The sequence below is a fragment of the Argentina silus genome (assembly GCF_951799395.1).
Source record: "Argentina silus genome assembly, chromosome: 22".
Classification (NCBI taxonomy): domain Eukaryota; kingdom Metazoa; phylum Chordata; class Actinopteri; order Argentiniformes; family Argentinidae; genus Argentina; species Argentina silus.
The window spans coordinates 13,728,386-13,755,371 of NC_139676.1; the positions used below are offsets into that span (position 1 = coordinate 13,728,386).

At 48.1% G+C, this 26,986-nt stretch overlaps 1 protein-coding gene across 3 annotated transcripts in view; it reads left to right on the forward strand.

Moving 5' to 3' along the window:
- tsc2 (TSC complex subunit 2) overlaps nucleotides 1–26,986 on the forward strand; it is a 37,282-nt gene extending 10,296 nt beyond the window's left edge. Inside the window, exons 22-42 of one of the 3 annotated variants that reach the window (XM_083693683.1) lie at nucleotides 175–364; nucleotides 761–854; nucleotides 1,083–1,185; nucleotides 1,315–1,409; nucleotides 3,935–4,075; nucleotides 7,358–7,519; nucleotides 7,759–7,914; nucleotides 8,345–8,457; nucleotides 9,520–9,756; nucleotides 17,889–18,146; nucleotides 19,526–19,606; nucleotides 21,234–21,394; nucleotides 22,847–23,487; nucleotides 23,611–23,689; nucleotides 23,820–23,906; nucleotides 24,190–24,376; nucleotides 24,474–24,613; nucleotides 24,927–25,005; nucleotides 25,327–25,418; nucleotides 25,560–25,658; nucleotides 26,029–26,986. In XM_083693683.1, the coding sequence (XP_083549809.1) occupies nucleotides 175–364; nucleotides 761–854; nucleotides 1,083–1,185; nucleotides 1,315–1,409; nucleotides 3,935–4,075; nucleotides 7,358–7,519; nucleotides 7,759–7,914; nucleotides 8,345–8,457; nucleotides 9,520–9,756; nucleotides 17,889–18,146; nucleotides 19,526–19,606; nucleotides 21,234–21,394; nucleotides 22,847–23,487; nucleotides 23,611–23,689; nucleotides 23,820–23,906; nucleotides 24,190–24,376; nucleotides 24,474–24,613; nucleotides 24,927–25,005; nucleotides 25,327–25,418; nucleotides 25,560–25,658; nucleotides 26,029–26,193 (3,360 nt within the window). In that variant the 3' untranslated portion in view covers nucleotides 26,194–26,986. The remainder of the gene's footprint in view (nucleotides 1–174; nucleotides 365–760; nucleotides 855–1,082; nucleotides 1,186–1,314; nucleotides 1,410–3,934; nucleotides 4,076–7,357; nucleotides 7,520–7,758; nucleotides 7,915–8,344; nucleotides 8,458–9,519; nucleotides 9,757–17,888; nucleotides 18,147–19,525; nucleotides 19,607–21,233; nucleotides 21,395–22,846; nucleotides 23,488–23,610; nucleotides 23,690–23,819; nucleotides 23,907–24,189; nucleotides 24,377–24,473; nucleotides 24,614–24,926; nucleotides 25,006–25,326; nucleotides 25,419–25,559; nucleotides 25,659–26,028) is intronic. The other 2 variants (XM_083693681.1, XM_083693682.1) reach the window with 2 other exon arrangements.

The window sequence follows — 26,986 nt, forward strand, 5'->3', positions numbered from 1 at the left end:
ACACACACACACACACACACCCCTATCCCCTGCTTCTCTGCTATTCTTCCCTGTGCTTATCTCCCTCTTTTCCTGCCCCTGATTCGTCTCCCCCTCCCCCCCCCTCTCTCTTTATCTCTTCTCCCCCCCCCCTCTCTATCTCTTTCCCCCCCCCCCCCCCCCCCCCCCCCTCAGAGGGAGCTGGTCCAGTGTCTGGAGACGGGCCTGATCTACCGCTGTGCCAAGCAGTGCGTGGTCGCCCTGACGATGTGCACCGTGGAGATGCCCGACATCATGATCAAGCTGCTGCCCGCCCTCATCGTCAAGCTCACGCACATCTCGGCAACCGTCGCCATGGCGTCGCCCATGCTGGAGTTCCTTTCCAGTAAGTCCGCGATTTATTATGGTTATTAATGGAGAATCAGACCATATGTACAGTACCAGTTATGATACAGTACCAGTCAAAAGTTTGGACACACCTTGCCAAGAGTGTGCAAAGCTGTCATCAAAGCAAAAGGTGGCTACTTTGAGGAATCTAAAATATAAAACATATTCTGGTTTGTTTAAGACTTTTTTGTTTACTACATAAATCCATATGTGTTCCTTCCTAGTTTTGATGTCTTCAATATTAATCTACAATGTAGAAGATAATAAAAATAAAGAAAAACCATTGAATTAGAAGGTGTGTCCAAGCTGGTACTGTAGGTATTTTTTTGAAAAATATAATAAAATGGTGCCGTTTGATGATGTCACGACTGAGGGTCCTTCCCCTGTCTCGTAGCTCTGGTGCGGTTGCCCCACCTCTACGCCAACTTCGTGGCGGAGCAGTACATCAGCGTGTTCGCCATCTCCCTGCCCTACACCAACCCCTCCAAGTGAGTGTGGACACACACACACACACACAGACACACACACAACACACACACGTGCACTTGCACATGTGTAAGCAGACACTCACAGGCACACACACACAGATATGATGATATATCAATGACTTATGCTGTTGTTATTTTGTGCTTTTTTTCTCTCGCTCTGCCTTCCCTGAATCCCTCCCTCCTCCCTCCCTCCTCCTCCCTCCCTCCCTCCCTCCCTCCTCCCTCCAGGTTTAATCAGTACATCGTGTCGTTGGCCCACCATGTGATTGCCATGTGGTTCATCCGCTGCCGGCTGCCCTTCAGGAAAGACTTTGTGCAGTACATCACCAAGGTGTGTGTGTGTGTGTGTGTGTGTGTGTGTGCGTCTCCCAGTATTATGAGTTAGGTTAAATTATAACAACTCTCCCTCTCTCTCTCTCTCTCCCTCTCTCTCTCTCTCTCTCTCCCCCCCCCCCTCCAGGGGTTGCGCTCCAATGCTCTGCTACCGTTTGATGACACCCACGAGCAGAGCAGCTTCCGAGCCCGCAGCACCAGCCTCAACGAGAGGCCCAAGAGGTACACACACACACACACACACACACACACACACACAGGGCCTGGACACATGGCTACTCATTGTAGGCCACTTGACCTCACGCCCAGATCATACACCTATAATACAGGAGGTTTAAGCGTTGTCAAGGTAACACAGGACTCAGCATGACTGTTATCGTGGTGTGATGGTTGCTATGATTTCTCTCGGGTTGCCATGGTGATCATTTTTCTGTGTTTTCGGTCAGTTTTTTTTTTTTCTGTTGAATTGTGATTTTATAATTTAAATATTTATAAACTCCACTCATCCACATTGATTACAGCATACATGGTATAGAGAGGGCAGAGTTTGGGGTCTTTCTCTCTCTCTCTGTCTCTCTCTCCCTCCTTTCTCTCTCTCTCTCTCTCCCTCCTTTCCATCTCTCTCTCTCTCTACCTCTCTCTCTCTCTCCCTCCTTTCCATCTCTCTCTCTCTCTACCTCTCTCTCTCTCTCCCTCCTTTCCATCTCTCTCTCTCTCTCTCCATCTCTCTCTCTCTCTACCTCTCTCTCTCTCTACCTCTGTCTGCTGAATTTACACCTTGCCATTCAACAGTGATGAATTACTCCAGTAAATAAAGTATTAAAATACACACACACACACACACACATCAAAGAGAGCTTTTTTCATCAACACTCTAAAATCTACAAATGGAACTTCGAGCAGCTCCCGAGCTTTCATCCCCTTAATAAATCATGTTATAAAATCATATTAAATCACAACGGCGTCTCAATAACAACAGTGACCCCCTTCCCATAACCATAGGACACCCTAATGGTCTGTTGAACTGTCAATCAACTTGAGGTTTGGGTGTGATCGAGTCCTTAACACTTGAATCATCGATCTAAAACGGCCATCTTAACTCTGAGCAAATCGTCCACCAACGTTTGGACATGGACATTGGCCTGACTTCCCGTCTCCTCTCCTCCCCTCCCTCGTTTTTGTCATGATTGTGAGGGAAGACTTTAAACGCGGAAAATCTCCAGCTCTTTCTCTCCTCCCCTCCCCGTTCCTCCCTCCCGCCCTCATTTTTTCTGTTGTGCCCCTGAGGAGATGAGTCGACTCTCTCTCTCCCTCTCCTCCCCTCTCCCCTTGCCCCTCTCACCCTCTCCTCCCCAGTTGACCCCTATAGTGACGCTCTACGCTTTCTGGTTCTTCTCAACCATCCATGGAGACGCCCTTGTTCCCATAGCAACGCGCCATAGTAACACACCACAGTAACGACCACACTTCCATGGTAACTCCATAGTAACACTGACATCACAGCCCGTACTGATTGGTCCATCCCACTGTCCCTTTCCCTACCTAACCCAGCCATTGGTGGTCATTCTAGCCATACCCCTCCTCCTGTGCTGCTGCTGCTCCTGTACAGGTCTAGCTCCTATGCCACCATGGGGTTGGAGCGTGCATCAGAGCTAATATCTGGTTTAGATGTATGATAACACTAAGTTTAGACTTTGAAAAAGTATAAATATACTTGTAGTTTAATTCGGCACTTCATCACACTCACAGGGGGCTATTGATTGCAACGATTGAAAAAGTTTCTTGTCACAAAGTTTCCCCTGAAACTTTAATATTGCATAGCACATCATATGTTGGTAGTTCTCTAAGCATTTAAGGAGTAGATGGACGGTGTGCGATGGTTGATAGTGGTTTTGCTTTGTCAATTTGTACTATTTGTAACTTAAGGTTTCTTCTAACCTGGTTAAACTGGATATGCTCGCCTCCAACCCCTGGTTTATACAAACCTCTTCTTATTCCTTTGATTTATATGATTTGTTGTGTTTTCAATTCCCCAACCCTGCTGAGTCCACCTGTTCTACCTCACTTCCTGAATAATAGTCATTGCTCTACCTCACTTCCTGAATAATAGTCATTGCTCTACCTCACTTCCTGAATAATAGTCATTGCAATGTTGGCTTCTCTTCCTGCTTAATGTGATGTTGTTAATTTGTTCATTTCTTCCTGGATAGTTTTTGTGTTTTTGTTGTGAAATGCAGAACTGTTTACCTCCTATTGGCTTGTTGTTGTTGTTTATTTTTTCTGTCGTCATATCACCCTCTATTTTCTCCTCCTTTCTTCTTTTTTCCTGTTTTCTGGTTCATAATGTTCACTGCTCTTAATTTTCTTCCACTTTTGTTTTTTTGTTTCAACTCTTAATTTGCCCCCTACCCCATCTCCCCCTCCCTCCCCCCCCCCCCCTCCCCCCCTCCTCTGACTGGGTGCTGTGTTGTGGGTGTGGTTTGGGGGTCGGGCAACACCTTGGATTCCTCCATTCCAATTGGTCCCTCTGACCTGCTTGGCCCCGCCCACTCCCCGCATGCCCCTACGTGGCGTGCGTCCGTTCATCACGTGTCATGCGGCCTTTCTGACGCCGGGGCGGGCGACATTTCCTGTTTCCTGTTTCGGCATATCCTCAACCCCTCCCCCTCCCCTCCCCTCCCCCCCCCCCACTCCACCCCCTCTTCCCCCAAACATACACCTTCCTCCCCCATTGCCATGGTTACCAGTATGCGGGCAGCCAAAGTGGCGAAGGCAGCAGCGGTGGGCATAGCGAATAGCAGCTCTCCCGTTAAAGAGCTGAGAGATCTGTCGGCCATGGACGCCTTCCGTTCCCGAAGCATCAGTGTCTCCGAGCACGCGGTGCGCAGGTAGAGAGCATTCTGGGTAACCCAAAAACCCAACCCAACCACTTCCCGCTTCCTCCTCCGCGGTGGGGGGTAGGTTGGGGGCGGGTGAGGGGGGCGGGAGGGGCGAGGCCGTTGTCATGGGGACCGGTGGGCGGCGGGCGGTTGCCAGGGAAACCTGACAGTGGGGCGGTGCATGCTGGAGGAGGGTTTGTTTGTCTGTTTACTTATTTTGGCTTGAAATCTCATGATTTGATGTTTTTATTTACGTTTTTTCGCTTTTACGTTTTTTTTTTTTCTTCTTTATTTTTTGCATGAAGGTTGTGCTTCATATTCTGTTTGATTTGACTTAAACTTTAACCCTGTTTTTCTTGAATACCTGTTTTTTGTTTGTTGTTTTCGGGTTGTGCTTTTTGCTGACTGGTTCTGCTAACCGAGGAATGACTGGGCAGCATGTGTAGCTAGAGGGGGCGGGGCTTACGCTGACTGAAAGCCACTGCAACCAATGATTGCCTTCTTTTGCTCCCTGGTGGGAGGGGACTAACGCTCTCTGGGCCAATAATAAAGGCTCGCACACAACACAACTGCTTAGCCAGCCTGCCTGAGTGAAGTTTTTATGTTGCTTTCGATTTGTTTCACTCACAGACACCCCTACAGTGTGTACCTCTGCCGACACAGGGACTGTGTTGGTGGGGTTTGGATCTTTGCTGAAGTGGGCTTTTGGGGACTTGTTATTTCTCTAACGGTCTTGATAATCATTCACTACCAAATCACTGCACACCACACCGAATGAATGACAGCAAGACTCGATATTACAGTTGGTTGTCTGATAAAACATTATCACCTCTCTCTCTCTCTCTCTCTCTCTCTCTCAATGCGTGTCTTTGCGTGTGTCCGTTAAGATAATATGCCGAGACAGGCAGTGTGCATTTTCTTGTCTCATTACCACTCCTGGCCAGCAGGGGGCAGTAGAGGCTCAGTAGTGTGGAGTCACCGCAATTCCATTAGGAGTCAAACTTTCTCTGTAAACAAGTCCAGAGAGCACCACATCTCTTTCAATACAATCAAATGTTTCCTCTCCATTTGAACACACACAGAGAGAGAGAGAGAGAGAGAGAGGGAGAAGGAGAGGGTGGTGAAACGCTATTAGACTCACCAACTGCAATGCAGATCCACTGGACTGGACTAGCTGTGATAGAGACGCCTGGATGACACTCAGAGTCACCGGTGGAGAGACGGGCGCAGTTGTAACCCTGCGATGGGGGACACCCTCCCTCAGACTCCAGGCAACCACAGTACAGTCACAATGACTCAGCGTTTAGTCACAGGAAGTCCTGGTGGGACGTCATTTGACGCAACACCGTGTACTCAGAAACGACCATGTTAACATGAAATTTGCACATTGTTATAAAGTGCTGCCTTAATGGGCAAACTGTACCAATCCACATTTCGATTTAAAAAAAGAAAAGAAAAGAAAAGTTGACTGTTTTGTGGTCATGGAGGTCTGGGCAAGTGTCCACCAGAGCAGGCTGGTTGATGAATGTTCAACTAATGCTTGAACGGCTTGTCTGTGTGTTGCTTTGGACAGAGCTGGGTCACAAACTGGGACTTGGTCTGAGCTAGCGATAGCCTAGCGTGCTAGGAGAGGGTCAGTGTCAGTCGCACCAGTAGATGATGTATTTGACACTGTAGAGAGCCCACATTTGAGATTTCAATTCTTATTATTTTCCCATCTAGAGGAGTGGGATTTGTTATGGGGGGGGGGGGGCTATCGCTCATTCCACGAGGCAGATCAGAGTGTGGACGCAGGTACTGTAGAAGTCAAAAGGAGGGATTATGTGTTAAGACTCAAAACTGTGCAACTGTGCAAAAACTGAGCTTGAGAGAAGTGTAGCCAAACTGACGGACGGGCTGGGTGACTGGCTGGCTGGCTGACCGACTGACTAACTGGCTGACTGGCTGGCTGGCTGACTGGCTGGCTGGCTGGTTGGCTGACCGGTTGGCTAACTGACTAACTGGCTGGCTGGCTGGTTGGCTGACCGGTTGGTTAACTGACTAACTGGCTGGCTGGCTGACTGACTGACTGACTGGCTGGCTGACTGGTTGGCTGACCGACTGACTAACTGGCTGGTTGGCTGGCTGGCTGGCTGACTGGTTGGTTAACTGACTAACTGGCTGGCTGGCTGGCTGACTGACTGACTGGCTGGCTGACTGGTTGGCTGACCGACTGACTAACTGGCTGGTTGGCTGGCTGGCTGGCTGACTGGTTGGCTGACCAACTGACTGACTGACTGGCTGGTTGGCTGGCTGGGTATTCCCCAGCATTTAGTCAGTCCTGAGGTACTTTTTCTAGGAGGTGAAACCAACTACTATCTAGAGGACTCAACACTGTCCTATACTGGGTCTATGGTCCCCACCGTAGTTTTGAGAGTTTGGCTTTACCATGTAGAAACAACAACACTGTGTATACCTAGTACACCCATATCCCTGTCCAAATACTTACGGAGGGCCCGGTAGATACTGTATCGATCTTAACGCTCCCTCCCTCCTCCACTGAGAATATTGAGACCATCAGACCGCCTGGGTTCATTTCCCCATTCGTATTCATGTGTGGCCATACTTGTGTGTTCTGTTAGCAACGTTCCGCTAGCTCTGATTTCCCCAGAGGAGGAACAATGGTTGCCGTGGGTACTAAGCAGCACTGGAGAGTCTGTAGATAAATGCTGATGGGAGATTTGGATGAGGTGAGCAATTAGTGGTAGTATACACACACACACACACACACACAGAAGAAAAAGGTGTCCTACCTGCGTCCCCATTTTGTTCTGAGCAAGAATAGTAATGGCGTTCTTTCTCCCTCTGGACAGTAAATCAGAGTGTAGCGTTTTGTTTTCTATTGGCGAACAGATGCTTTTATTGTACCGTCGGACATCTGAGGGTCTCTGATGAAACACTCTTGAGAAGCGGGGGGACAGATTATTGACTACTTATTTATTATTTACGACTTAAACCAAGTCCCAGCGTGTGCGCGCGTGGTACTGGTGTTTGTGCTACTAGTGTGTGTGTGTGGAGTACTTGTGCGTGAGTGTGTGTGTATGCGTACTCTCAGGCAGAAATGTGCGATTATGTACCTGAGTGAAAGGTGTGTGTGTGTGTGATGTGTTGCTTGCATGCCTCCATGTGTACACATGCGTGTTTGTGAGTGTTGGAGCTTGCATGCCTCTGTGTGCATCTACCCCCCCCCCCCCTCCTCTCTCTGCCTGTCCCTGACCCCCCCCCCCCTCTTCTCTCTGGCGCCCCCTATAGGATGCACACCTCCAACACCACATGCAGTCTGGGTTCTGCAGACGAGAACGCGGTCACCCAGGCAGACGACGGGTTAAAGACCGTCCACCTGGAGCTCACCGAGACCTGCCTGGACATGATGGCCCGATACGTCTTCTCCAACTTCTCTGCCCTGCCCAAGAGGTTGTGTGTGTGTGTGTGTGTGTGTGTGTCTGTGTGTCTGTGTGTGTGAGCCTGTGTGAGTGCGTGTGTGTGCATGCATGTGTGTGCGTGTGAGAGCCTGTGTGTGTGTGAGCCTGTGTGTGTGTGAGTGTGTGCTGTAAGTGTCAACAAGAAAGACAATGATACCATAGTCAAGAACATACTAACATTGTCCCTGCACTTTCACCTTTGACCCTTAACCCCCCCCCCCCCCCCCCCAGGTCTCCCATCGCTGAGTTCCTGTTGGGTGGGGGCCGCAGTATGACCTGGCTGGTGGGCAACAAGCTGGTGACCATCACCACCAGCGGGGGGGTCGGCACTCAGGCCCTGCTGGGCCTGGACATGGCTGAACGCCTGGGAGGAGGGGAGATGACCAGGTAACACACACACACACACACGCACGCACGCATGCTCATACACACACACGCACACATGCTCATACACACACATGCTCATACACACACACGCACACGAGCACACACACACACACATATATACACACACACACATATACACACACACACACACACTTTCATATACAGTGCCCGCCATAAGTTTTAGAAAGAAGAAACATTTTGTCTTCTTTTAGCTCTATACTCCAACCGCTTGAAATCAAACAATTAGAGAGATTCTCAGCTTTAATTCAGTGTGTTCAGCTTTTTTCATCAGATTGGTTTTCACCGTTTAGAAATGACAACTCTTGTTATTTATTTTTTTTATTTTTATTTTACATAGTCCCACTCTCCCCCGATCACTGCTCCATATCTAGCTCTGGTTCAGCGCTGTCTCCTCTCCTGCCCCCTACAGGTCAGACCCGTCTCTGCACACCCGCCAGACCAAGGAGGCCCCGGCCAAGCTGGAGTCCCAGTCCAGCCAGCAGCTCAACAGAGCCACGCGCATCCGGGTCCGCTCCATGTCAGGTAAGGGAGCAGGAGGGGGAGGAGCAGGAGGAGGAGGGGGGGGGGGGGGGGGGGGAGGAGGAGGAGGAGGAGGAGGAGGAGGAGGGAGAGGAGGAGGGGGAGGGGGAGGGGGAGGCAGGAGGAGGGGGAGGGGGAGGGGGAGGCAGGAGGAGGAGGAGGAGGAGCATTCAGATGTACATTTTAGACATTTAGCAGACGCCTTTATCCAAAGTGACTTACAACAACAAGTACATTTGTCAAAAGTAAGTGAATCATCTATACATCAGTCATCATAAGAAAAACAAATCTATGCTCGGACCAGGGGCCATAGGCAGTCACAATGCTAGAAGAAGGAAGGATTACTTTTTTAAAAAAAAAACAATGTTTTTTCTTATTTTATATATATATATACACACACACACACAGTAGAGAAACTGTACAGGGGGGTAGTGGGGATGAAGAGGTCTTTAAGAGGGACAGTTAAGATGTAGCCTAAAGAGATGGAAGCTCGTTCCACCAGCGGGGCGCCAGTACAATGAAAAGCCGTGACTGATCAGTGTGACCACTGCATCCTCTTAGAGACAGCGGTGCCAGGCGGCCAGCCGAGGTGGAAGAGCGGAGTGATCTGGCAGGGGTTTGGGGGCTGACTATAGCTTGCAAGTAGGGAGGGGCTGTTCCCTTTGCCGCCCGGTAGGCGAGCACCAGGGTCTTGAATCTGATGCGAGCTGCTACCGGGAGCCAGTGAAGGGTGCGGAGGAGGGGGGTAACATGGGAGAATTTGGGGAGATTAAACACCAGACAGGCAGCAGCAGGAGGATGAAGAGGAGCAGGAGGAGGTGGAGGAGGAGGAGGGTGGTGGTCAGGAGGAGGAGGAAGAGCAGAGGGTGGTGGTGGTAGTTGGTGAGGAGGAGCAGGATGATGAGGATGATGATGGTGAGCAGGAGGGGGATGATGATGATGATGATGTTTTCTCTGTCTCCCCCTGCTCTCCTACCCCACCCTATTTGTCCTCCTGTCTGCCCCCCGTCTCTACCGCCATATTGCAATCTTTCTCTCTCCCTCTCTCCCTCCCCCTCTCTCCAGGTGGCCACGCCCTCCGTGCAGGTCCAGCCCAGAGCCTCAGCCCGCTGGTGTCCCCCTCCGAGGGGGAGTTAGGTGCCTCCCTCTCTCCCCCCTCCTCCGGCCCCAATCTGGACGGCCTGGGCCCCTCCTCCCCCTACCCCTCGGCCCCCCCGCCCCTCAAAGACAAGCCCAGCCTGGCAGATTTTGCGCCCATGCTCACCCAGGGCTGGGCCGAGATCTTCATACGCAGGCCGTCAGGTAAGTGTAACACTTACCTCGAGTTGTAGATAAGTATGCTATGTTAGGACCAGTGACTAGGCTCGTAGGGAGCAGTAGTAGTTAAAACAGTAATAATAGCAAAATAATAATCAGACACACCACAGACCATCAAGTAAGTTTTAAATGCCGGCTTGTTTATACACATTTGTAGAAAAAGTTAGAAGTAGAAAATTGGTACCATAAGACAGTTTACATTACACATACATACATTGAATACTGAAAACAATTGCATCTAAATGCAAATGAGTCAATAATAAACCTCTTCTTTAAGGAATATCAAGAAAAACAAAGTCTCTCAGTTCAAGAAAATATTTCTAAAGTGAAGTCTCGGTTAAAGTTTCTTTTAAAGTTCTATTTGGTTTCTAATTTCAATAGTTAACTATTTTAAGTTCAATGGCTATCTTACTTTTCCATAAGATTATTCTATCTAAGTATCATTAAGATCTTTTAAATCTTCATTAAATCAATATTTTCACTAGGCCTATTTAGAAACAAGTATCAAGTATTAATCTCCTATTTTAGCAATATAAACCAGTGAGCTACTATGTTTAAGCGAGTTCAGAAACAAAATCAAAATCAGTTTGGCATTAGCATGAAACCAGTAGGCTAACAATAATACCATCAAACATCAAGTAAAACATTCACCATTCAACATTAACATCAAGGCTATGAACGTATAGTGAATAACTATCAAGTATCAAGTTAAAGGGACTTCCGGTCAGCGTGAGTAGATGTAGGTGTAGACGCGTATTCTCGTTTGTCCCACCCACTTTATAAAATCTTAGACTTTAGCCCCCCTTTTACACATCTTTATCACGAAAAAACGAGTAAAGACAACTCCTAATCACGGACCACATTAGAAGATGACTTCAAAAGCTACCAGAAGTACTAAAAAGGACGAAACCTCTACTGTAGATATCGCCACAGCTAGCCACGTGGATATGGAAGCCATGGCCGCCATGCTACGAGAACACAGAACGGCCCTTTCGACTGACTTCAAGACTGCCTTCTCAATACTTGAGGCAAAACTGGACTCAATGCAATCCAAAGTAGACGACCAGGACAGACGAGTGCTATCTCTTGAGACCAATGCCAACTCAGTCAGCGACAGCATCAGTGCCCTTGAAACCAACTGCGCAGCACTAGCCGACGCCAATGCAAAACTACAAGCTAAACTGCTAGATCTGGAAAGCCGCAGCAGGCGCAACAACATGCGCATCATAGGCTTACCGGAGTCGGTAGAGGGCACCCATCCCACCGAATTCTTTGCCGGGCTCTTGGTTGAGGTACTCGGGGACCAAATCCTAGATTCACCGCCGGAATTAGACCGGGCCCATCGATCCCTTACAGCCAAACCAACAGCAGGAGCGAAGCCTCGTCGTCATCTGCTTCCACAGGTTCCAGACCCGCGACCTCGTCATTCGTGAATCCCGCAAAATGAGAGGCAAACTCCAGCACCGCGGCAACCCAATCCACATCTTTGAGGACTACAGTCCAGACGTGTTGAAACCAGCGAGCTGAATATCGAGAAGTCATGAAGGAACTGTACAACCTGGGCCTCAGACCAGCTCTACACTACCCAGCCAAGCTGCTTGTCACACCTAAGGACGGCGGCAAGAAGAAACGGCTCTTCTCCGTCAAGGAAGCACAGGAGTTTGCGTCTTCAAATCACACTCCGTAACACCGACCGCTCTGATACAGGTTACAGCACTGAACAGTCTACCTCGACTGAAGAGATCTACGTAGCCCTTGGGCGCTGTAGCCTACTCGGGGCCCGTCAACATGCCGTGAGTTGGATATTCAGCTGTGGAGCAGATTAGCTCTGTAGGCTAGGCAGCTAACCGTCTATCCTAAACGGATCATTTGTATTTTTGTTCTGTTCTTCCGTATGTTCTATTAATTAAGTGGCTACGTTCTGTGAGTATAAGTCGTTCTGTGAGTATAACTTGCTCAAACGAACTTGTAGGCACCTTAACCTGTTGGATGGCAATACTCATTATATTTTATGTGTTGTATATTACAAAATGTTCACCTTGTATATTACATTCCTCAAAAGGTTAAAGCCCGTATATAGCCTATGTTCTCATTTTCCCCTCAGGATTTCATTATTACCTTGCACAAACGAACTCGTAGGCACTTTGGCCTGTTTGATGGCAATACTCGTTATATATTTGTGTTGTATATTTATAATGTTTATAAATATATGTATGTAAGTTAAGGGGCATTCTCTTTAGTTCGGTGGGCCGTGAGTTTTAGACAAGGAGCCCAAGAGATGCTTTCCAGTACGAGGAGCTGCCCTTCTGGTAGTCTCCAGGCTAGGGACGGGTGGGGGGTGGGTTTATTGTTTATGTTTATTATTTTTCTTTTGCCAGCTTATTCTAGTTTTCTCCGCGACAACAATTATCTACCCTGCTTTACAAACATAGACAATGACACAGAACACTAATTCAACTCAAGTGCAAAGAGGAGGTTACAAGTTTGTGAGCTGGAACGTAAGAGGATTGGGTCACGTCATGAAGAGGGCCAAAGTATTTGCTCACCTGAAATCTTTATCGGTGGACATAATGTTTCTACAAGAAACACACATAAAGCACGTCGCTAAGGGGAGACTCAAGGTTAGTTGGGTTGACCAATTATATCAATCGACCTTTAGCGCTAAGGCGCGAGGGGTGGCAATCTTGATCAGGAAAAATGTTCCCTTCGTTCACAGTTCCACAATCAGCGATCCAAATGGTAGATTCCTCATAGTAGCTGGCGTTTTAAACTCTGTCCCTATAACATTAGTGAAATCATTCTTTCAAAAGGTCTTCAATGCGATCCCCAACATCGCAGAGACTAACATTCTAATTGGGGGTGACTTTAACTGCGTCTTGGACCCTCTGTTAGATAAGCAGTCGTCAAAATCTCTTCAGCAATCCAACTCCAGTATCCGTCTCAATACGTTGATAAATAACTTCAATCTAGTTGATATATGGAGACTTACACACCCCACAGTTAGAGAGTTACACACCCCACAGTTAGAGAGTTACACACCCCACAGTTAGAGACTTACACACCCCACAGTTAGAGACTTACACACCCCACAGTTAGAGAGTTACACACCCCACAGTTAGAGAGTTACACACCCCACAGTTAGAGACTTACACACCCCACAGTTAGAGAGTTACACACCCCACAGTTAGAGAGTTACACACCCCACAGTTAGAGAGTTACACACCCCACAGTTAGAGACTTACACACCCCACAGTTAGAGACTTACACACCCCACAGTTAGAGAGTTACACACCCCACAGTTAGAGACTTACACACCCCACAGTTAGAGACTTACACACCCCACAGTTAGAGACTTACACACCCCACAGTTAGAGATTTCTCCTTTTATTCTCCAGTCCATAAGTCTTACTCGTGCATTGATTACTTCCTGCTGGACTCCAAACTGCTATCATCTGTCAAAGCTGTATCCTATCATCCCATTATCATATCTGATCACTCAATACTTTCCATGGAACTGAATATTGGGGAGCCCAGAGCTGGAGGCCGCCAATGGCGCTTTGATCCTACACTTCTACTCGATGAGGAGTTCACTAGGTTCTTGCGAGAACAGATCTCCCTCTTTATCTCGGAGAATGACACCGGAGATGTTAATGACTCCATATTATGGGAATCCCTAAAGGCGGTGATCAGAGGTCACATAATAGCATTTGCCTCTAATAAAAGGAAAAGGGAGAACAGTAGATTGAAAGATATAGAACGAGACCTTTCTACTCAGGAACATCTGTTTAAGAACCATCCAGATGATGCTACTCTTGAGTCAATCACCAACCTAAAACATGAACACAATACCATCTTGTCACAAAGAGTAGCCGCACTGCTTGCTAGGACGCAACAAAAATACTTTGAGTTGGGTGACAAACCCCATAGTTTACTTGCAAGGCAGCTGAGACACACACAAGCCACTCGTGCTATCCATAAAATAAGGGACAGAAAAGGTAAACCTATAACAGACCCGGTTGAGTTAAACAAATGTTTCGCACAATTCTATGAGGAGCTATATCAATCCAAATGTAAAACAACGGACCCCCACCTAGTGAACCAATTCTTGATCAACAGCCAACTCCCCACACTCGACGAAGAAGCAGCAAAGACATTGGACTCCGATATAACATTGGATGAGATTAAAACAGCTATCTCTCAATTTCCAAATAACAAAGCCCCTGGCCCTGACGGGTTCATCATTGAATTCTACAAAAAATACCTACCAAGCCTGGCCCCATTACTTTTACGAATGTTCATACATTCAAAAGAAACCTCTGTGCTACCCAATACACACTATACATGGCAAACATTGCTCTGATCCTAAAGAAAGACAGAGATCCTCTGGAAATGTCATCCTACCGTCCTATATCACTTCTCCAAATGGAGACTAAAGTGTTGAGCAAAGTGCTAGCAAATAGATTATGCAAATACATAGCCAAATTAATACATCCTGACCAAACTGGTTTTGTCCCGGGCCGACACATATATTTCAACTTACGCCGACTCTTCAACATCATGTATCATAACCACACAGACGAGGCCGTAGTAATAGCCTTGGATGCCGAAAAAGCTTTCGATTACATAGAATGGAAATACATGTTGTCCACCTTAAAACACTTTGGTTTTGGTAAAGGGTTTATTAACTGGATTGAAATCATATATGCTCATCCTCAAGCATCAATTATTACTAATTGTGAGGTTTCGCAACCCTTCCATCTTCAGAGAGGCATGCGCCAAGGGTGCTCCTGTTCACCTCATCTCTTCAACCTAGCCATTGAGGTTCTAGCCAGTCAAATTAGAGCCAATCAGGAGATTGCCCCAATTCACATCCACAACACAGTTAACAGTCTGTCTCTATTCGCTGACGACATTACATTATTTCTGTCGCACCCTAAAACATCCGTCCCACCATTATTACGTTTAATAGACACTTTTGGAAGCTTTTCTGGATACAAGATAAACTGGGAGAAGAGCGAACTGATGCCCATATCAGACAAAATAGACCTAGGTTTCCTACAAACCACTCCCTTTAAATTGTCAATGGACCAATTCAAAACTTTAGGTATAATCGCCACACGTGAACACGGGAAACTCCTGAAAAGTAACTGGGAACCCAAGATGCATCAGCTAAAGCAGAATATAGAATTTTGGAATACATTACCTATCTCACTGGTTGGCCGCATTAATGCCATAAAAATGGTTGCCCTCCCACGTTTCTTATACATTTTTCAATCCATCCCTGTATTTATTCCCCTCTCCTATTTTAAGAAGTTGGACTCCATCTTATCATCTTTTATTTGGAACAACAAAACTGCCAGAATATCTAAAAAACATCTATGTAAATCCAAAACAGAAGGTGGCTTCGGTTTACCGCAATTTAAATTGTACTACTGGGCAGCCAATCTGAATGCACTTTCCTACTGGCGCAGCTGCCTGCCGACAGTCCACACTCATGAGAGCAGACCCTCGTGGCTCCAACTTGAACTAGCCACATGCAATCGTACTTCCCTCCCTGCAATACTCAATAACCCAGTCAGGACAAAGATCCCAACCTACATAAACAACCCTATCATTCTTCACTCCTTAAAGATATGGAAACAAATCCAATCTTTCCTTAAACTCCCTAAGGTCTACTTGGACAGCCCAATCTGCCACAACCATGCCTTTCCCCCTGCACTGGCTGACCCAATCTTTTCCATCTGGAAGGACAGAAATATTGCCACAATAAGGGACATGTATGTTGATGGGTACCTTGCTTCTTTCCAACAACTGCAACAGACATCACACTTCTTTAGATACCTTCAGGTTAGGAATTTTATTAGGATCCATCTACCACACTTTGAACAAATGCCCAAACATAACACACTAGACAGCTAGTGTTGTTGTTAAAATTTAGAAAACCTGAAGGAGGACCACTGTATCTTAATCCTGTACAACCCCTATGTTTCCTTCAATAAATATATAAAAAAAAAAAAAAAAGATTATTCTATCTAAGTATCATTAAGATCTTTTAAATCTTCATTAAATCAATATTTTCACTAGGCCTATTTAGAATCAAGTATCAAGTATTAATCTCCTGTTTTAGCAATATAAACCAGTGAGCTACTATGTTTAGCGAGTTCAGAAACAAAATCAAAATCAGTTTGGCATTAGCATGAAACCAGTAGGCTAACAATAATACCATCAAACATCAAGTAAAACATTCACCATTCAACATGAACATCAAGGCTATGAACGTATAGTGAATAACTATCAAGTATCAAGTTAAATGCTGATCAATCTTTTCAGTCAACAGTGTAATTGAATCATAGACCAGACCGTTTACAACGGTCAACGAGTTCAACCAGCTAGGACCAGGCGAACAGTCGTGCGAACTTAGTTTTCATTGAGTCCACGCTTACCGCAAATTAAAGTCCAAACGAATCCTCTTGCAACGAAATAACGAAGGCTTTACGCAGTCCTACCGCAAATCCGATGAAAGAGTCCTCGTTCTTCTCCAGAATGTAGATGAATCTTGTGGATGCGACGTGATGATGATCCGATGGGTCTTCTCAAAAATGGAGGAGGCTCGCCAGCGGGAGCGGGAGCGGGAGCGTGGCTCCGGATAATACACGGTTTTACTCTCTTATATAATGTCTAAATAAACCACAGTCTACCTTTGCAGACAGAATACAACATAAAACACTTTCAAATCAAAGAAAATAAACGTTTTTACTCGGTTTTGCTGTTATTTTGCTCACTGGTTAGTTCCACTAGCTTTGCTCACCTTGCTTCTCTGACTAGCATTCTCAGTGAAGAAGGACGTTCTGATTGGCTGACTAGTTTAAGTGACAAAACTTCCTGTAAAAATCAATATTGAAACGAATTATTTTTAATCCTATTTATTAGACTAAATCATGGACTTTTATTTCTAATGTCAGAATATTTATTCCGAAATATTTTTACTGTTATTTATTCAAGTATCTGTTTATGGCTATTTTAACCTAGGTTACATAAGCAAAAGTGGTACTGTGTACACACACACACACACACACACACACACAGACACATACATGCACTTACACACGCATGCACACACATGTACGTGCATACACGCATGCGTATACATGCACACACACACACAGCGATGGGCAGAGCTCTTTATATGCTGACCCATCGGGAATGTAATACACACACACACACACACGAACACACACATCGTACCCACAGCAATTTCACACACTGTATATCAAACCTGATCAACAGGTCTGACATATGACAGTGTGGTCCTCTGTGGCTCAGTTGGTAGAGCATGGCGCTAACAACGCCTAGTTGTGGGTTTGATTCCTGCTGGGACCATATATACTGAAATGTATGTATGCACTCACTGCAATGTAAGCGTCAGCTTTTTTTTTTTTTTTTTTTTTTTACACACAAACACACCATGTTTTTTTCGAATGCTTTTTAAATATTTAAATATGGATTTTGCCCGGGTCTGCTACCCACGCTGCCATGCTGTCTGGGGGGTTAGGGCTCACATGAGAGTGGGATCAGAGACTTCCTAGTGTCAGCTGTTGAATAATTCTCTCTGGATTCGTTTGTTTACGAACAGGCCCTTCAGAATATCTCTATCCCTCTCTCCCCCCTCCATTTCTCTCTCTCTCCCTCTCTCTCCCTCTCTCCCCCCCCTCCATTTCTCTCTCTCTCCCTCCCTCTCTCTCCCTCTCTCTCCCTCTCTCACTGCTGCCAGTCAGCAACCTTTTCACTTCTCACTTAGACACAGACAGACAGACAGACACACAGACACAGGGTGGGTAGGTGGGTGGGTAGGTGTGTGGAAGGACACATGGCTGGGTAGGTGGGTAGGTGGGTAGTAGTGTTGCATGGTAGTATCTAGTTGCCCCAGACTCATACAGCACAACATTGCAATTGTGAAAGCCAAACTATTTTTTTATGAACAATTTCAGATTTTAAAAGACACACAATACTTAATTAGTTGATCCTTTTTTGTCTAGTATTTTGATTGGTTGTTACTGATCAACTGACCGGCTGATTGACCACCAGTCTCTCTGTCGCCCCCTACCTGTGTGTTCCAGGTAACACCAGCTGGCTGATGTGTCTGGAGAATCCCCCCAGCCCCTTCTCCTCAGAGCTGGGCAACATGCCCCTCCAGGAGCTGTCCACCCTCCTCATGGCCATGGACGGCGTGACGGAGACCCCCGCCCAGACGACCAGCGGCCCGGACATGGCCCCCCCGCCCTCCTCCGTCCCCCCGCCCTCCGAGGCTACGCAACATCACGGAGGACTGGGCGCTGGGAAACCTGGCCCCATTCAACGGTCTAATACGGGTGTGTGTGTGGGGAGGGGGAGGGGGAGGGGGGTGGGTGGCTTGGTGTGTGTGTGTGGGGGGGGGGAGTGTGTGTGTGTGTGTGTGTGTGTGTGTGTGTGTGTGTGTGTGTGTGTGTGTATGTGAGGGGGGGGGGGTTCAAGTACTGTTTTCAAATACTATTTGACCCAGGTCAAAGGGAGAGAGTGGGTGTGTGGATGTGGGTGTTAATATAAAGGTATATTAACACACACACCTTTAAACATAAATAAAACCTTAAATCTAAGGTTTTACTGTAAGTGGACGACCACTCTGCGGGTGTTTGATACCATTTCTCATTCCGTTCCATGCATTGATGAGCCTGTCCTCCGATTTCTACCTCCACCAGCCTCCCCTGGTCTAGCAGAACACTGACGTACTTATACCTGTATACTTGTTATGTTGTATTTGATATGTGTATTTGTGGGTGTCGGTATGTTAAGAGTTTTGCCTCTGTAGGGGTCATATCCAGAGTACTTGCACATGAATGAGCAGCTCTCCTGTCTGCTTGCCTGGAGAGTTGTTGACGAGGGTCAGTCTGAGTGAGACACTGAATAGAGATGAGAGATTCAGAGATCTGACGGTGTAGACGGCGCCTTGCTCAGACCGACCCCTGTGAACAAACACTCCTGTTTTGGTTTCCAAATGGGTCCTTTTCTCTCTGTACGCAAACACACACACGCACGCTCACACACACACACGCGCACACACACACACACAGACGTGTTCTGAATTGGTCCTTTTCTCTCTGTACACAAACACACACACACACGCGCACTCACACACACGCACGCGCTCACACGCACGCACACACACACACACAGACGTGTTCTGAATTGGTCCTTTTCTCTCTGTACACAAACACACGCGCACATACACACACACACACACACACACACATATACAGACGTGCTCTGAATTGGTCCTTTTCTCTTGTGCACATTATCGTGTATACACACACACACACACACACACACACCCAGACGTGCTCTGATTCCCCCCGATGCTCTGCCGTGCTGCTGAATGCTCTTTTTTTCCCTCAGTTCTCTTGGATAAGAATTATATATATTTTCCCAATTCTCTGTTCTTCATCCGTTACACGTTCATTTGATCCTCTTTTCTTCCTCTAGTTTTAAAACATGGTTTCAGTTGTTTTACCACATTGTCAATTGACCTTATCTTCTTTCCCCCCCCCCCCCCCCCCCCATCTTCTCTTTTGTCTTTTTTAAAAATGTTTTCTTACGATTGGTTAATTGTTCATTCTCCCTCTCACGCTGGTTTGTGATTGGCTCCTGTGTGTTGATTGGCGGTGCGCCACGCCATGCCACGCCCCCCCCTCCCACCCCTCCCCTCTCCTGGCTCCTGCAGTGGGCGCTCTCTCCTCTCTGGGCCTCTGCCCCGCCCCCTCGGCCCCCCCTGGCCGGCTGCACAGGAGCATATCCTGGGCAGGTACATACATACGTATGCCCCCCCCCCCCCCCCCCGTAACATACATGTTCCCCGACTCTCATTAACATGATCGCCGCCCCGAGAAAGACAATCAAATAACATCAACCTGCCAGCCAATCATATCAATCAATTAATCAACCTGTCGCATTAATGAACCAATCCGATGACTGAGATGGTTCATGGTGATTCAGTCATGACACCTTGATTTCTCTCTAACCCCCCCCCCCCCCCGACCCCTGATCCCCAAACGTACTTCCTACCTGCCTGACCTTTAACCTATATGACCCCCTCCTGGACAGAGGGGGGGGTTCGCCGCGTGTGTTACTGTGGCAACAGAGTGACTCCAGACCTCATCCAAACAAACACACCAGTCTCTCACTCACTTCTGTCGGCCATTTTTAGTTTGGTCCGATCCTGGCCAGAGATCTCGTAGCCGGCTACACCATGTGGTCACAGGGAGAACTGCAGCTGGTGCCCAAAAGCATGTTTCCCCATCGAAAATGTTAATCTTCGTGCTCCATCTGGCAAAATAAGCGTGTTTTAGACAGCGATTTCGGTTTGTATTATTTGTTAATATTATATGGAATAGTGGGGTGATTTAAAAAAACAAAACAATAATAATAATGCATAGCCCACAAGCCAAGTAAAAAACATACATATGTATCTATATTTTACCAAATTGAAGGCACGTCACAAGCATACGTCTATGGCGTGAGTCGGTGAAAAAGGAAACCTAATGGAGGTCAGAAAAACACTGCGTTGGTGCCACCAATCAGGTGTTGCTATGGCGATGCCTGTTCACGGCATTCCTTGGCTTCACTGCGATCGCAGGGAAATCCATTGGGCTGTCATAGCTAGCTGTATCTAGTTATAATATATACTATATATACTGTATATATATACCTCTATCGCTCGATGGATTGGTCAACAGTTTTTTGTAGGAAGCACCTTTTCCCTCCACCCCTCCTCAGACTCCTCAGACTGAGTTGGTGTTGTGCTCTGAATGTCCCGTTGGTATAAGCCGCTTCCACTCGGTGTGTCTGATGCTCATTGGATGAGGTCTGGTCAGGGCTGCTGCTGTGGAGAGAGCAATAACCGGCCGATTGGTTGCATGCAGTTTTTGTTGTTGTTGTTGAAGGGAATCAAAAACCATAGAACTGTTGTTGACACTGATAAGCCAATGATGGAGAGACTACTGGTAGTGTGTTGATCTGTGTGTGTGTGTGTGTGTGTGTGTGTGTGTGAGAGAGAGAGAGAGAATTTGTGCCTGCCTGTCTGCCTCCTGCTGATTCTGCTTGATTACTCATCAGTGAGTGTTGGCATCTGATCCAGTCTTATCTGCTGTGTGTGTGTGTGTGCGCGCGCCTGCATGTGTTAATGTGTTGATTCTCTCATGATTTTTGCCTGCTAATTCACTTGTTTTTTGGGAGTGTGTGTGTGTTTGGGGGCTTCCTCTTAGTCTGTTGGAATAGAACTTGATCGTAGTTGTTTGAAATTGTAGTTTGGTAGGTGTGTGTGTGTGTGTGCGCGTGTGCGTAATGTCGTGCGTGCGTGCATGTGTGTTCCTCTCTGACCCCCCCCCCCCCCCCCCTCTCTCTCCTCCTCTCTCTGTCGCCCCCTGCTGCAGACTCTGTGGTGGTGTTGGAGGAGGGGTCAGGGGTCAAGGGAGTAGACTCTCCCTCTGATTGGACGGAGAGTGAGGAGTTTGAGGCCATGCCCTCTGAGCCCATCTTCATCAGCGCTGACAAGTTCTCCAAGACCCTCCCATCTACCGGGACTCTCAGTAGGGTGAGTCACTAAGCATGTGTACTACAAGAGGGCAGTATGACTGGTAGGTTAGTATGACTGGTAGGTTAGTAGGGCTGGTAGGTTAGTAGGGCTGGTAGGTTAGTATGACTGGTAGGTTAGTATGACTGGTAGGTTAGTATGACTGGTAGGTTAGTATGACTGGTAGGTTAGTAAGGCTGGTAGGTCAGTATGACTGGTAGGTTAGTAAGGCTGGTAGGTTAGTATGACTGGTAGGTCAGTAAGGCTGGTAGGTTAGTAAGGCTGGTAGGTCAGTATGACTGGTAGGTTAGTATGACCGGTAGGTTAGTATGACCGGTAGGTTAGTATGACTGGTAGGTTAGTATGACTGGTAGGTTAGTAAGGCTGGTAGGTTAGTATGACTGGTAGGTCAGTAAGGCTGGTAGGTTAGTAAGGCTGGTAGGTCAGTATGACTGGTAGGTTAGTAGGGCCGGTAGGTTAGTATGACTGGTAGGTTAGTATGACTGGTAGGTTAGTATGACTGGTAGGTTAGTAGGGCTGGTAGGTTAGTATGACTGGTAGGTTAGTATGACTGGTAGGTTAGTAGGGCCGGTAGGTTAGTAGGGCCGGTAGAGGTTAGTATGACTGGTAGGTTAGTATGACTGGTAGGTTAGTATGACTGGTAGGTTAGTATGACTGGTAGGTTAGTAGGGCCGGTAGGTTAGTAGGGCCGGTAGGTTAGTAGGGCCGGTAGGTTAGTAGGGCCGGTAGAGGTTAGTATGACTGGTAGGTTAGTATGACTGGTAGGTTAGTATGACTGGTAGGTTAGTATGACTGGTAGGTTAGTAGGGCCGGTAGGTTAGTAGGGCCGGTAGAGGTTAGTATGACTGGTAGGTTAGTATGACTGGTAGGTTAGTATGACTGGTAGGTTAGTATGACTGGTAGGTTAGTAGGGCCGGTAGGTTAGTATGACCGGTAGGTTAGTATGGCCGGTAGGTTAGTAGGGCCGGTAGGTTAGTATGACTGGTAGGTTAGTATGACTGGTAGGTTAGTATGACTGGTAGGTTAGTATGACTGGTAGGTTAGTAGGGCCGGTAGGTTAGTATGACCAGTAGGTTAGTATGGCCGGTAGGTTAGTAGGGCCGGTAGGTTAGTATGACTGGTAGGTTAGTAGGGCCGGTAGGTTAGTAGGGCCGGTAGAGGTTAGTATGACTGGTAGGTTAGTATGACTGGTAGGTTAGTATGACTGGTAGGTTAGTAGGGCCGGTAGGTTAGTATGACCAGTAGGTTAGTATGGCCGGTAGGTTAGTAGGGCCGGTAGAGGTTAGTATGGCGTATTGTAAGGATGCTTCAGTGCTGTGCTGTAGCTAGGAGGTCAAGGGCGTGGACACTAGTATATAGTAAGCACTCTCTATAGGTAGGATATGCCCATAGATGCAATTCTCCACTCTCCAAACCTCTCCTTTATCCCCCCCCCCCCCCCCCAACCCTCAGTCGTCCTCCAGCTCCAGCCAGGACGAGGAGAAGTCCACCCTGGAGGAGGTGAGCGAAGGGGCCATCCCCATCGACCAGCCCGCCCTCGCCCCCTCCACCCCGGGCAGCCAGGGTCCCGAGCTCCCCTTCCAGCCCCAGGCCGCCCAGACTCAGACCCAGACCCAGGGCTCCCAGCCCCAGACCCTCAACAAGTCCAGCTCTTCCCCCGAGCTCCAGACCCTACCCGAGGCCTTCGCCAAGGCCGCAGCCGGGCCTGGGGCCGGAGTGGGAGACGCACCTGGGTCCAGGACACCCTCGGAAGGCAAGCCCCAGCAGCACCAGCAGCCCTCAGTGGAGAAGGAGAAGGTGGAGGGAGGAGGAGGTGGTGGGGGAGGGGGGGATGTGGTGAACGGACAGGGTCAGAGCCAGGCGGGGGAGTCCACCTCAGGGGTCTCAGCAGGGCCGGTGAGGATGAGGCTGGAGTTCCCGGCCCCCCACCAGCCGCTGGGACCCCACTCCCCCAGCGGAGGGCACCGGCCCCGGGGACACACCATCTCGGTGTCGGCCCCCTCCTCCAGGAGGGAGAGGAGGACGGAGAGGGACTCGTACCACTCGCGCCCCGGGCCCAGCAACGCTGAGAAGGTCTCCGGACTCAGCCCCAGGTCAGGACCACAGACTGGACATGGATAGGGGGGGGGGGGGTCAGTGTAGAGGGGCTGTTGAGGTGTGTGTGTGTGTGTGTGTTGAGTGTGTCCTAACTACAATACGTCTCTCTCTCTCTCCAGTTTTGTGTTCCTGCAGCTCTACCACTCCCCCTTCTTTGGCAATGAGGCCAACAAGCCCCTCTTGCTGCCAAAAACTCAGGTGAGGTGTGTGTGTGTGTGTGTGTGTGTGTGTGTGTGTGAGAGAGAGAGAGTGTGTGAGTGAGTCAGTCAGTACAAATGACTTAACTCTGTGTGTGTGTGTGTGTGTGTGTGTCTCTCTGTGTCTCCAGTTGATAGACCGTGCTGTGAAGGTTCTGGACCAGATGCCTCCCTATGACACCCACAAGATAGGAGTGGTGTTTGTTGGAGCAGCACAGGTGACGGCTCATCGCCACACACACACACATCCCCCCTACACACAGACACACACACACACACATCCCCCCTCCACACAGACACACACACACACTCCTAAGTGTCATGAATTGGTTTGACAGTTTGACAGCTTTGAGTTTCACTCTATGCTGTTAGAGAAGTCTGAACATCTATAATTGATCTGTTTCAGTAGGGAACATTACCTTGTCTTCAGGGGATTACTCTCTATTGCTGTCTGTCTGTCTCCCTCTCTCTTCCCTGTACTAACCCCCCCCCCCCCCCCAGGTATCTAACGAGGTGTCAATCCTGTCTAACGACTACGGGTCGAACCGCTACGCGGGCTTCCTGACGGGCCTGGGGAAGCTGATCCACCTGAAGGACTGTGACCCGGACCAGATCTTCCTGGGGGGGCTGGACCAGTACGGAGACGACGGGGAGTTCACCTACTGTTGGCACGACGACATCATGCAGGGTGAGTGTGTCTGTCTGTGTGTGGTCTGACTGCGTGTGCACGTGTGTGTGTGTGTGTGTGTGTGTGTCTGTCTGACTGCGTGTGTGTGTCTGTCCAGCCATCTTCCACATCGCCACCCTGATGCCCAACAGAGAGAGTGACAAGGGCTGCTGCAACAAGAAGAGACACATCGGCAACGACTTTGTCATGGTGGTTTACAACGACTCAGGGGAGGACTACAAGCTGGGCACCATCAAGGTGAGCATGGACACACACACACACACACACACACACACACTAGTCTCTTTCCACACCTCCTGTGTCGAGACCACACACACACATACATTAGTCACTAGTCTCTTTCCACACCTGCTGTGTTGAGACTACCAACACACACACACACACACAAACAATATCTTGTCACAATGTTTCAGTATCTCGTTGTCCTTTGTCTGTTTAGATTCATGATTATCTCTCTGTCTTCTCTCCTCCCTCCTTCTCTCTCCTCTCCTCCCTCTCTCCCTCTCTTCTCTCCTCCCCCTCTCTTCTCCCCCTCTCTTCTCTCTCACAGGGGCAGTTCAATTTTGTTGAAGTCATTATCAAGCCCCTCGACTATGAGAGTAACCTGGTGACCCTACAGTGTCGAAAAGGTGAGAGGGATGGAGGGAGGGAGGGGGAGAGAGTGATGAACAGAGAGAGAAAGAGAAGGATGGAGGGATGGACAGACGGAAAGAGAGAGAGAGATGAATAGACGGGCACCAAAGAGTGTGTGGGAGGGATGGATAGAGGGGGAAGGCCAGAAAGAGGGAGAGAAGGATAGACAAAAGAAGAAAGACTGAGATTTATAGAAATAATTATCTTCAGTAACGTTGGGCTGATGTAACAGTATTTGCAGGAATGAAATATGTTCTTGTTCTCTCCTGAACTTCTCTACCCTCAATTGCTCTCTCTCCCCCCCCCCCCCCCCTCAGATCTAGAGGGTCTGGTAGACACCAGTGTGGCCAAGATTGTATCGGACCGGAACCTTCCTCTACTGGTGCGACAGATGGCGCTGCACGCCAATGTAAGTAGGGTACACACACACACACACACACACACACACACCTCCGATTGACAGATTGTTTCATTTAGAGACACAGTGTGAGGAATCCCACCCACAGGCATGAGAATTCATTCGTGTGTGTGTGTGTGTGTGTGTGTGTAGATGGCCTCCCTAGTGCACCAGTACAGAGCCAACCCCTCTGATGCCTACGCCTCCAAGTGGCTCGCCAGACTACGTCACATCAAGAGGATCAGGACCCGGGTAAGAAAACACACACATATGCACAAACACACATATGCACAAACACACAAGGATGCTGTTTTCTCTCTTTCTTATCTACAATTCACTCGTGTGTGTGTGTGGGAGGGAGAGAGAGAGATGTCTGGGCCGGTGAACCTGACGCATTCTTCTTGGTAAATGGATGTAAAATCAAGGCACTTATGTTCTCTATCTGCATGTCTGACGTCTCGGTAGGTCTCTGGCTCGTACTATATGCTGTTTGTTCTCTGTCATCTCAAGGTTCTCCTCACGAACACTATACTTACTTATTCTCTCGCTCTCTCTCTCTTCCCTGTGCTTATCTCCCTCTTTTTCCTGCCCCCGATTCCTCTCCTCCTCCCCCCTCCTCCAGGCTCAGGAGGAGAGCCAGTCACGCCCCACCCCGGGGATCTCCCTGACCCAGAGCCATGGCCCCGCGCAGAGCAAGTCCTCCTACCAGCAGGGCGGCTCCAACCCCGACTCTGGCCAGAGGAAGAGACTGGTGTCCACGGTAGATGATTTCACAGACTTCGTCTGAGCCGGGACATATCGCCCCCCTCCCCCCCCTCCCCACCGTCTCCTTCCTACACGAGGCAAGAGTTACTTCTAACTCCAGATTTAGGTTCAGCTTAGCCTTACCTTGTTGGTAATCAAGGGCGTACGTATTAGGAAGTATCTTAAATCTTAGGGGCAACATCTTTTCTTCCTCACGACGCCCCACCCACCAGCAGAACCACAGGGCTTCTAACCTTCTAGCCAAAATCCAAAAGCCACTAAAATGTAAACCTATTTTCCCTGTTTTACAAATTTACACTATCTTTCTCTCTTGCGCTTCCCCGCACATGCACACACACACACGCACACGCACGCACGCACGCACACGCACACGCCCGTTTCAAACTCCCCTCCCCCTCCTCCCTTTGAGTTGTCAACAGCTCCTAGATGAATTTAAACGTATGATTTTTAATTAAGTCTCTCGACTGATGAATTTAAACGCATGATTTTTAATTAAGTCTCTCGACTGTTTTTGTCTTTCCGGACAACACATTCTGAAGTGGTCGAGACCGGATTAAAACTCGGTCCCATGAAATAATGTTGCTTTTTTTCGGAGGACTTGAAGACAGGGATAGATGGCTTATGGGCAGCTCTCTCCAGCAACCAATACACACCCCCTCCCCTCCCCTCCCCTCTCCCCCCAAAATGACTGAGAAGACATGATGGCGATTGAGAGAAATTGTGTGAAACACTACACTACGAAAGCAGTGTGTGTTTGTGTGTGTGTGTAAAGATGTGTGCAAAACCCCCCAAAACAATACAGTCAATGAAAACTA